This window comes from Gasterosteus aculeatus, chromosome 16 (assembly GCF_964276395.1).
Source record: "Gasterosteus aculeatus chromosome 16, fGasAcu3.hap1.1, whole genome shotgun sequence".
Classification (NCBI taxonomy): Eukaryota; Metazoa; Chordata; class Actinopteri; order Perciformes; family Gasterosteidae; genus Gasterosteus; species Gasterosteus aculeatus.
The window spans coordinates 7,973,329-7,984,544 of NC_135704.1; the positions used below are offsets into that span (position 1 = coordinate 7,973,329).

Genomic DNA, 11,216 nt, shown 5'->3' on the forward strand with positions numbered 1-11,216 from the left:
CATGACCTTGTTGTGGTTATATCCCTAAAAAAGCAAGCCATAATTTCAATGTGTCCTTTGTACCTGTTGGGTTCCGTAAACGATCCATCCTTGTGGTGCCGTGCTAAGCCGATGAAAGCTGCTCACAATGAGATTTCAGGTTCACTGTCGGCAGCATTGCTGTCATTCTGTCAGAGTTGCATCTGGACTCACTGGATTCCAACCCTGGCCTTCCCTCTATAAAGTACAGCAGCTTAGCGCCCATTAACTGATATGCACACACTCGCGCTGCACATGCGGCTGATGTAAATCCTGCAGGGGCTCACATGTTGCAGTGTGTGACTCTGACTCATTTTCCACCGGCCACATCACCTTTTTCCTGAGCTTTGCAAGTGCAGGTGAGGATTACCGCCTCCAAAGCGATGACTGGCAGCTCCTCTTCCTGTTTTAATACCTCACTGCCCCTCCGGCTGTATAGATACAACCACCACCACACACACTCATTTGCTTATAGTGAAAATGTTACAATCCGTCACTGCATTAGTTGGCACGTGTGAGCGTTGCAGATTCTCCATTGTTCCACTACCTGGAAAAGGGTCTTCTGCTGGATTTAAGAGATCACCGTTTACGTCAATAAAACGTGAGCCATTTTGGCAAAAAAAGAACATCTGTGAATTCTACCATTCAGCTACAGTGATTGATGAATGGAGTAGCTGCCGTTGGATTTATGGCGTTGACATCGTAGCTCTCTGGAAATCCCAGAATACCTCGACAGCCTATTGTAGTGTTGCTGTTTAGAAGTAAGTGACTCAGTGGTGCTGCTCGCCATCTGTCAGTTCAAGTCATTTTTGAGCTTCTCCACCAGCTGCCCGCTGCCCTGTTTTGGTGCGAGTGAGTGTTCACACACACAGGCGGTGGATCCTCCCGACTGAGCTGAATGCCACTCTGTGCCACTTTGTGTCGCAGGCTGGACTGGAGTCAGGCTTTTAGTGCAGATATGAACAGTAGTACTAATCTGTATGTTTTGATGCATGCAAAAATAACAAACAACAAAGTGTGTGGTCAGAAAAAATACTTTTTGCTCATATCAAAGGTGCGAATGTAAAAGTCATATAATTGCCTCTTAGGTTTAAGTTTTAACAACAAATAATGCAGACTTTATAATATGTCTATCTTTTTAATGCATTGCACAACTTTAAGGTATTTTCCTATACATGTGTGCCTGTTTTCCTACTTTTCATTCATTGTGGTTTGAAAAAACTTTCATGATTTGTGAAATTACAATCAAAATAGTGAGGTAAGGCATTAATCATTTTAATCTGACTTACCTTGTGACAATGTTTCTTTCTGCATGTGATGTTCACTGTAACACAATATATTCTGCAATACATCATATACTTATTTATATATGTATATATATATATATATATATATGTGTGTGTGTTTTGTATGTATATATATATATACATACAAACACAGACCAATGGATGTTTGGATATGATTAAAAATATATGTGTGGAAGCTTATCAATGTTTGCTAAAGGGGATATTTGAGTCCATGTTCCACTTTAAGTGGCAGCTCAAGTCTGCAAAGACTGTTAAAGAGCAACAAGTATCAAGTTGCAGCATCACAACTCAGAAAAACAGTTTATCCCTCGCATTCATTTCCTCTCCCTATAGCGTCACTGTTTAATGAAGCAACAACCAAACGGCCCAAAATAATATTGATATTTCTTTTATTGATTGTTTATGCGGCGCGGAGGAGGCTGCAGTCACGAGGAAGGTTCAAAGTAAACATTAATAACCCAACTCAAAGGGAGTCATATCATCCCAATTATTCCTCAACATAACTGCTTTGAACGGTTGATTGTCTAATTGGAGCTAACTGGAGGAGGTATGATGAAGAAGCTTGCAGGTGGAGCGATGGCACATAGGGATGGAATAATGTTTGGTACAGAGGTGTCTGTGATCCAGGTTTTTCTCACTCTCCCGCTGATTGTTTTATAAACTATGACTATTTCATGTGAAGCCTGGCAGGTGGAAAAACATCCATCCCAAAAAATCTACATACGTACATGTATAAATATATTGGCACGGTGTGAAACTATGCAGTTCTCAAATATTTGCTTGTCCCTGCTGTCTTATATGAAACTATGATTAGTTGAAGATGAGAGGCAATCAAAAGGCATTCAGCATTTGTTGCCAAAGACTTTCAGAGGATACAAAATGCTGGATCTGATTTCAAAGCCTCAAAAGTCTACAGTGAGATGGATAATATACACACTGGCAGTTGTTGTTGGTGTGGTGGGAGGGGGCCGGGATGCTCATCTCTCTGTCACAGAATATAAATCTGCGCCCGAATACCCCCCCGCCCTCGCTCAGGGCTATATGTCACCAGCGACGCTGCGTTTAAGAACACCAGAACAAAGAGAAAAGAGGAGCCACAGGCGATTGCAGCATCCAGGTATGTTTTAGCAACGTAACGCTTTCACTCTGGTGGATGGGAAGTGATTCACTTACGTTCTGATGATAATGATTCTCTGTGGATTACATGCAACTGTGTCCTTTTAGAATGGAGATCCAGCTGAATGTGTTTCTGGGGTCAATGACGGGCCAAAGAGACGGGGGACTAACTAAATCTAGTCTTAGAGTGGACTAAATCTATCCACTCGTAACCCATTCCAACTTATACAGAGCAAAAATTAATTGCAAACACACATATAATTTAATTATGCGCACGAAATATAAAACGTTTTTGTTTTGGGGTAATCCAGATAACTAAAAAGTTAAAAGTCTTGTTAAGTTAAGTTTTTGTTGTTAAGTGAGCTTAAAATGACAGATAGTAAAGCTGTATGTATGTGCGAAATATTGCAGACAATCAACTGTTTTACAACTATTTGTGGCGAAACAGAAAAGACATGTGGGCCTATGGCTTTAGGGGGTCCTTCCACACACCAACGTTCTTACTTTCATAGAGATCAGTAACCAGAAAATCTTGGGCTTATTCAATTAACATTCTTCATAAAAACACTTTTTGCACATTTACTTGCCTCCTAATAATCATTTGAAAAAAATACATACATATTTCTTATAGTGCTTTTGTTTTTTACTATTTTTTTCTATTTCAGACCTGTATGTGAAAACCTAGTTGAAAAATAAACCATATTATGATTTAGGAAATCCAACATGTCCGACAGAAGCATCACGAAAGAAAAGAAGGAGGAGGATGACGAACAAGAGGCTAAACTGCTGGTGGAGCAGAGTCCCACAGATGGAGGTAGTGTTGGATGCAATGTGAATATCTGTGCTCTGCATCACTCGTCTGGGCGTCTGTGCTGCAGAGAAACACATGCAAACAGATGGATTTGTTCTAATGAACAGTCCCATAAATCGGCAGCATAATTCTCTCCTCTGCAGCGTTAACAGACCAGAACGCGATGGCACGAGAGGCTTTGGACAGGAGGAACATCTGGGAGCCGAGTGTCTACTACACGCTGGGCAGAGAGACTTTTTTAATCGCTGGTCACGACATCAGCATCCGTGAATCCATGGATACGTACGGCGCTCTGATCTGGCCGGGGGTACGCGTCCCGTGCACTTTCTCTCGACTCCTCTGCTGAGGCAAACGTGGTGACGAGAGTTTGTTTTGTAGGCCGTGGCTTTGAGCCAGTTCTTGGAGAACAACCAGCAACAAGTGAGCATGATGGACAAGGCGGTGCTAGAGATCGGGGCCGGGACCGGCTTGCTCTCCACGGTGGCCGGGCTGCTCGGTGAGTCTAAGTGCAGTTTACACTGCGCGTCAAACATTAAACATTCACCGGTACATCTTGACACTGAAATAATAACAGGACACATCAGACTAAAACTAATTATTTATTAAATTAGTGATTTTAGGACATTTTTGTAGAACTTGTTTTTAATGTATCATAGAAAAACATGTGCTGTGTTCAAACAGTGGTACTGTTTGAATGTGGTATTAAATTGTTACTGCATTAATATACGCTGCATATCTTCTGGTTAACTGCTCATACGTCACATTTTTACATTGGTGTTGGTGGAACTCGAGGACACCGGCCGGTCACCAAAACACTGCTTCATTGTCTGAGGAACATGAATATCCACCCACAACAATTTCTTTGCGTCACAAGTACGCCAGCGGGCTGTAGCTGTGAAGCTTTTCCTGTGATTGTCAGACTGACCTCGTGACCCTTTGGTCCGTCTTTCAATCATCCTTATACATAACAAACAGAAGCATCTTTTTATCAGTAAGAGTGACTGCTTCACCCGCCACAGCCGGATTCTACGACAACCTCACGGTGGTGCTGGAGGAAGAGTCGGGGGGATGGAATGTTGATGGAATTCATGCTCAGAGTCAAAAACTAAACACGGAGAAGCAGCGTTCAGTTTTTCTGCTCCACATATCTGAAAAAATCTCCAGGAAAGCTGCAGGTCTGCAGAGTCCCTCAGCTCCTTAAAATCCTGATTAAAATTTTTTTTTTTGCTGCTACTTTTAATTGACCATTTCTGCAATTTGGAATTCTTAAAGACATTCTTAGATTGCAAAAATTTCTTCTATTTTTAGTTTTTACGGCTGTTTTTCGTTTACGTATCACTCCATGTTGTAAACTGTTTGTAAATCTCTGTCTGTAAATGTTTGGATGTTTTTAATGTTTTTATGTGAATTACCTTGTTGTTGCCTTACCTTGCTCAATCCGCCACAATGGACCAGTCAGCAAAAAAAAACGTTTTTCCTTAGTCTGTATTTCAACCGCTATTTTCTTTCGCACTCTTTCCCAGGTGCCTGGGTGACAGCGACCGACCTGCCAGACATCCTGCCCAATCTGACTTTCAACCTTCTGCGGAACACCAAGGGCCGGTCCCGCTACGCCCCTCAGGTGGCCGCCCTCACCTGGGGCCAGGACCTGGGGCGAGACTTTCCCTACCCGTCCTTCCGCTACGACTACGTGCTGGCAGCAGATGTGGTCTACCCCCACGGCTGCCTCCAACAGCTGCTGGAAACCATGCGGCACTTTTGCCGAGCGGGGAGCCGAACCACGCTGCTGTGGGCCAACAAGGTGCGCTTCCAGTCGGACTTGAGGTTCACAGAGTGTTTTAGGAGAAGTTTCAACAGCACGCTGGTCCTTGAGCTCCCACAGCAGGAGGTGAGGATCTACAAGGCCACAGCCAAGGAGTGATGGAGGGGCTTCAGAAGGGGGGGGGGGGGGGGTGCTTTGATTTGAAAGGCTTTGTGTTCAAGTTTTAAAAGGGGAAAATGCAGCCGGTTTTCCTCACTGATTTTATATGTTCTAGAGAAAAAAAATTGATTTGTCCCATGCAGAGAAGTGTTGATCTAGTGAATAATAAACATTTGAAAGCAATAGAGAGCCTGAGAGGCTTATTATTCTGAATTTTCACCTGGACAGTCCAGAGCCAGCAGCTACTGCAGCACTGCACTGTGAAGGAACAGTCTGATGTTCATTCTATGTACTCACTTCCTTATTGACAGTTAGTTGACATAAATAGACAGCGTCATAAAGAATGCAGGAGTGTTTGACCCTCAATATTTTGTGGGGGACGGCAACCAGAGCCCCCTAATCTTGAAATGCAAATCTACATCCAAACAGCAGACTGAAATGAAGCTCAGATTTTAATTTGAACAAGCTCTTTTATTTGCCAGCACCTTTTCATACAGTTGATTTCTGATTCATTCAACAATGTTTTTTTTTTTTAAAGTAAAATGTTTTGTTGTAAACAAAATCTGAGTTGACTCATGACAACAGGACCAAAATAACCTATCTGCTGTGCTTTTTTGTCAGCAATTATGAAACATCTGACAATGCAGCTTTTGGTATTTTAACAGCAGAAGTTCATTAAGCTGCTGATAGTAAAAACTAAGGAGCCTAAACTCAAAGAAAAAAGCTCTTTCTATTAAATGGCATACACTCTACAGAAGCACATGTCCGTCTGTATGTGTGCTTTACGTATTTTCAAAGTGTTTCAATGACTATGATATGCAGCAGGTTGATGACTTTGGCTGCTCGAGGATCGACTCCCGGCGGAGATCGTTTGGGACGCCGCCGCGAGGACCCCAGATGTTGAGCTCTCCATAAATGCCCGTTTCGATCATCTCCTCCTGCCAGGGAATCGCAATGTTGCCCGAGGAAAACTCATCAAAAATGGTCTTGTCGGAGTCGTCCAATCCGACTCCCTTCACCGAGGAGAAAGCCCCGACATCATCCAGGCTCTTGGCGTACACCACTTTAGGGTCGGGGACGAACGGAGGAGGCACAATACCTGGAGGGGCGAGAAACAATGCAAATGTTTAACACAACCCTCAACACGAAACAAACGTGTAGAACAAAAAACAACACGGTACCTGCATTCAGTTTCCTCCAGTTGATGTCCCTGAAAAATGGGTGAGCTCTGATCTCATCACAGCATCCGTTCTTAAAACTCATCCTCTTATCAACCTCTTTGGCCAGCAGCCCGTCACAGAGCGCCTGCGCGTGCTCACTGAAATTATCCGGATAGGTAACGACCCTGGTGAGCATGCGCTCTTTCATCTCGTCGCGCTCAACCTAAACGAGAGACCAACGCTCTGAGTGTCAATCCTCTCACTTATTCCACAAAGTTGGCCATTTTGCCCGCGACGTGTTGAATGGTGAAACGTGACTGACCTTCTCCCCCCGGTTTCTGAACGGGTTCTTGGCAGCCATGAACTCAAACAGCGTCACTCCCAGAGTGAAGTAGTCGACTGAAAAGTCGTACTTCTCTCCTTTCAGCATCTCTGGAGCCATGTAGCCTGCAAGAGACAAAGCCGGACCATTGGGGGGCGGTTTATGTCGGGTACATTCACGGAGAAATCACGGCTCTCAATAGGACGCCGTCGGTACAGATGAGACCCACCTGGAGTCCCAGCATATCCTTTGGTCAGTGTTTTGCCTTCTTTCAGCTCCACGGCAAGACCCAGGTCAGAGATGCGCACATTCCCTGGTTGGACAACACGAAAATATCTTAATTAGTTCATATTTATACACGGGGGAGGGTTTTCTTGTGTATTGTTGAAATCAAAATGTCTTACCGTCGTTATCTAGGAGCACATTTTCGGGTTTGAGATCCCTGTAGATGATTCTTTTCTGGTTGAGGTGCTCCAAGCCTTGGATGATCTGAGCGATGTAAAAACAGGCTCTTGTCTCCTCAAAGCCCGGGTTGTTCTCATCCACCAGGTAGATGTGGTACCTTCAGGGAACAGAGAGCAGGTGAGATTGGGCTCCGTCCTAAAGGTATATCATCTGCATTAGGTCGCGCTGTTCTCATTTGGCAAACACTAGTCTGCACACATTCAAATGGGATTTTAAAGGGATTTATTTGAATGAAGACAACCTGATGTGACTTTAAGGGACGACACAGGGTTATTTTCGTCATGTTTTTGTAAAGCTCAACTTTGCATATAAACCGCAGTTCAGTGCATCTTTAAAAGATGTTACTGAACCTTTATTTCATGACTGTCAGTGAGAAACAAACTAATGTCCCCGTAGTTAGAGACCATTGCTCGGGGATGAATAGTGTTTGAGGACTGTATTCCCAGCATCAAAACATCTTTCTCACATCAGTCTTTTGTCAAGAGACGTCAGAGATATTGAAAAGGTATTGTAAAAAAAACAAAAAGTTCTGTTTGTCAAATAAGAAAAAGTGTGTGAAATTACTTGAGATCTCCTCCATTCATGATGGTCATGACCAGACAAAGTTCCTCCTTTGTCTGGAAGGCGTACGCCAATGACACAATGAAGCGACTGTGAACCTTCTCAAGAATCCTCTTCTCCACCGTCGCTCCCTACAGGAAGACATTAGAAAATTCCTTTTTTTTTTTACGACAATGGTATATTGACAATTTAAAACAAAAAAAGTTAAACTGAAGACTTTTCTTCTGTGGAGTTGAAGACAAACATGCCAATTGAAAAAGAGGTTAAAGTACATTTAAAAATGACCTTAGACAAGTCAAGGGCAAGAAGTAACTGTGCCAAGAAGTTCCATTCAGAAGAGCTTTTCACTAAAGCTCCCAGTAATCACTCTATCCTGGTCTCAGCATTTAATACTGCAGGATAAAGCCAAACGAGGCAGGGACAACGATGATTAATACCATCCAGCGCAGCGCCTTTTCTCTACAGCAGGACGCCAGCAAAATGCTTTTATTAAACAAATCGCTGCTTGCATTGCAGTCAAGTGCTTTCCGGAGGAAATGCTACAGAACCGCTCTCACTTTGTGGCACATTATGGAAAAGCTGAGGGTGGATTTATTATTAAGATGTCATTTTTCTTTTTTATTAATATTAATATTTGTAAATGCATCAACATACAAGAGACTAAAAAATATTGCATTTCCAAACTATTAATGACACTATAGTCATTAAAATATAAACATACTTCTCCAAGGATCCCCAATTGGATTTAATTGAATATGAGCAAGAGGGACGCTGGTTCTCTCACCTCATAGCCTTTCCTCTTCTTCAGCCTCTTCTTGTTGAGTTTCTTACAGGCGTACAACTTTCCCGTGGCTTTCATCTGACAGGCAGACACCTCCCCAAAGCCACCTTTCCCCAGCACACGGAAGTCTAGGAACCAGTCCGCGTCCATGGGCTGCATCTCCAGCCACTTCCACTGCAGATACCTTTTCAGAAACAAGCTCTCCAGGAAGGTGGCGTAGGGCGCCTCCCGCAGAAAGTCCAGCGTTGAGGCCATCGCCGCAGCAAACAAATCGTCGCCCGCAGCTCCCTGGCTTTCCTTCACCTTAGCTACGATGTCCTCTGACAGGAACGAGCAGTAGTGTTTGGCGGCGGGGTCCATGTAGCGCTCGACGATCTTTGAGGCCTTCTTTGCTCTGTCAGAGTCCTCCGCCAGGTCGTATCCCTCGATGTCCTTCCACAAGCGGCAAGCCCCGTGGTGCTCCGCGTTCGAATCCAGGAATTCCTTAAAGAGGCGCTTGCCTATAGGCTGTTCCACGCAGACGGTGTCAAAGGCCAAATCCAGGGTATCCCGCAGGTGCTCGCACACGGTGATGTGGGGCAGTTTGAGGCGAGAGTGGTACTTCTTATCCCGGGCTGCTGCGGTGCTGGTGCCATCGATGCTTCCACGAGCATTGATGTAAGCAGAGTTAGCTACCACTGTGGTCAGTCCTCCAATATCCATGCTGAGGGCCGGTGACTGTTAGGCAACGCAAAGGGGAGACATTACAAAAAGAGCAAACTGATGTAGCAGCTGCTTACTGATGGGAAAGAGGTAAAAGAATGAAGCGAAAGTGAGAAAAAGATGTGCACAGATCACAGAGCAGTGGGAGAGGCAGCATGAGAGCGAAATGGGAACTTGAGACTTATCTCAACTAGATCCCAGCACACAGAGTACTGCATCACCATCATTTGCGTACACACACACACACACACATACCTGAGTCAACACCTTTTGGTAATCCATTAACACCCTAATGCCCCAGACAAAGTGTGCAAGCACATGATGCAACAGAACAACACAAGAAGGGGGCATTTGAGTCCACTGACGGAGCGGACGCTAAACGCAAAGCGACCATGTTGGTGATTAACTCGGAAACCCACAGAGCCAAAGTCAAAATACAGTGGAATGTCGATCAGTGCAAAGGACGCGTCAGTATGTACAGCAGAGAGGAGCATTACTGGGCCCTACAGTGATGGTGATTTCGTGGGGAGTAAATAGTTGCATGGAATTGCATTGCATAACCACATTGCTAAATAAATGTCATTGCAATTTTCAGTACCGAGTAGATTTCAGTCCGATGGTGTCGCAACAGCGCGAAGTGCAGTCACAAAACTACACCGGCGTGTATTTGGGCAGAGTTAAAAAACACAGGACAGTGTAGAAAGAAATGGCCATTGTTACTGAATACAAAGCAACAATTATTTGTTACATTTTAAGAGATTAACCAGTGATGTGTAACTTATTACATTGAGTAAAAGTTCAAAGTTTCAACTCTACTACAGCAGAAACTGTAAAAAAGTACTTTCATTATTAAGTGTTGATACGTCTGTGGAGAGATCGCATTGAACAGCATCAAACTGCCAAAATGCAGTTACTTTACACCTGAAACTTGCAGATTGTAGTTGCGATCAAAATCGTTTAAAGATCAGAGCGGTCGGAGCAAGAGGGCCCGAAGCCCTTTGGCCCCGGGTGGAACCACAGCTGTACGGTGTGGGTTGCTGTAAAGGCTCCTCCGGCCCGACCGGCCACAAATAGAACAGCTGGAGGACAAACACTGCAGCCCTCGAGTTCAGCGGAACTTTTGAGGGGTTAAACAAGAGCATCTTGCGCTGAATACAACAGACCTTTCACAACTTCCTCCCCTCCTGCCCATCATTCCGTCCACAGGCAGAAAGGTTCATTGACACCCAGTGCTCCAAACCTCTTCTGTGGCTGGTCCAGCTGAAGTTCTTGCCACGATGGCTGACACTCATTGAAGGCCACGTGCCAGCGTCACGGCTGGTATCAAAGGGAGTCCTTATCTTTACAGGATGGAATCACTGCTTTGTGCCAAAGCCGCAGATTAGCAGGGAGACGTCGAGAAGACGAAATATGGGGTTCAGGAGGACACCCGCTTGTTTTGACCATCTCAGACTAATATCTGTGTCAGCTGAGTTTGACCCAAAGAACTACGCCCCCCTCACCCTCCTCATCATTTACACTGAAACTGCTTTAGGACGGTTTTGTGCAGACCAGAATGAGAACATTCAATGCACATATGCATCCATGTTCAAAGATGAAAATACCTGCTTGACGTCTGCTGCTTCAGGCTCTGACTCAATAAACAGGCGTCAGAAACTGAACAAAGCCTTCAAATCGTCCCCGCGGCACGTTCTCCATTTTGGCCCTCACCGATTCTCCATGTCAAAAACATTTGGGCTCCGCTTTTTTTTTTTTTTTAAAGGACACAGACGGCGAGTGCCCCTGTAACTCCGTCGTTATATGGAAATTAAAAGCCGCTGGTATCATGAGAGTTCAGGAGCACATAATCAATAGTTCTCACCTCACAGCTGTCCGCTTGAGAGTCTAACATGCAGCCGTCCTCTGAGAAGCCAACGCCTCCCAAAACCCGTCAACCGCACACTCAAGTCTGGGAACTAGTCTTCAGCCATTGGCTCTTTGTTAAAAGAACCACGTGTCTAGAATCAGTTGAGGGTCTTATAAACAGTCATTTTCAGTTTAAAAAAAAGGCAG

At 44.4% G+C, this 11,216-nt stretch overlaps 2 protein-coding genes across 2 annotated transcripts; one reads left to right on the forward strand and one right to left on the reverse strand.

The window, feature by feature from the left end:
• The first annotated feature begins 2,316 nt into the window (after nucleotides 1-2,316).
• mettl21cb (methyltransferase 21C, AARS1 lysine b) lies at nucleotides 2,317-5,356 on the forward strand. Its single transcript, XM_040202458.2, has 5 exons — nucleotides 2,317-2,442; nucleotides 3,155-3,255; nucleotides 3,396-3,559; nucleotides 3,631-3,748; nucleotides 4,776-5,356. Exons 2-5 carry the CDS (start codon nucleotides 3,165-3,167, stop codon nucleotides 5,171-5,173), a joined length of 771 nt encoding a protein of 256 aa, XP_040058392.2. The 5' UTR covers nucleotides 2,317-2,442; nucleotides 3,155-3,164; the 3' UTR covers nucleotides 5,174-5,356.
• A 267-nt stretch (nucleotides 5,357-5,623) lies between these two features.
• LOC120834459 (rhodopsin kinase GRK1) lies at nucleotides 5,624-9,965 on the reverse strand. The gene is made up of 7 exons (XM_040202456.2): nucleotides 8,466-9,965; nucleotides 7,685-7,812; nucleotides 7,060-7,217; nucleotides 6,885-6,968; nucleotides 6,656-6,780; nucleotides 6,355-6,556; nucleotides 5,624-6,272 (listed from the first exon to the last, which is right to left on the reverse strand). The coding sequence occupies exons 1-7, from the start codon at nucleotides 9,162-9,164 to the stop codon at nucleotides 5,983-5,985; spliced, it is 1,686 nt and encodes a 561-aa protein (XP_040058390.1). The 5' UTR covers nucleotides 9,165-9,965; the 3' UTR covers nucleotides 5,624-5,982.
• Nucleotides 9,966-11,216: the final 1,251 nt, after the last annotated feature.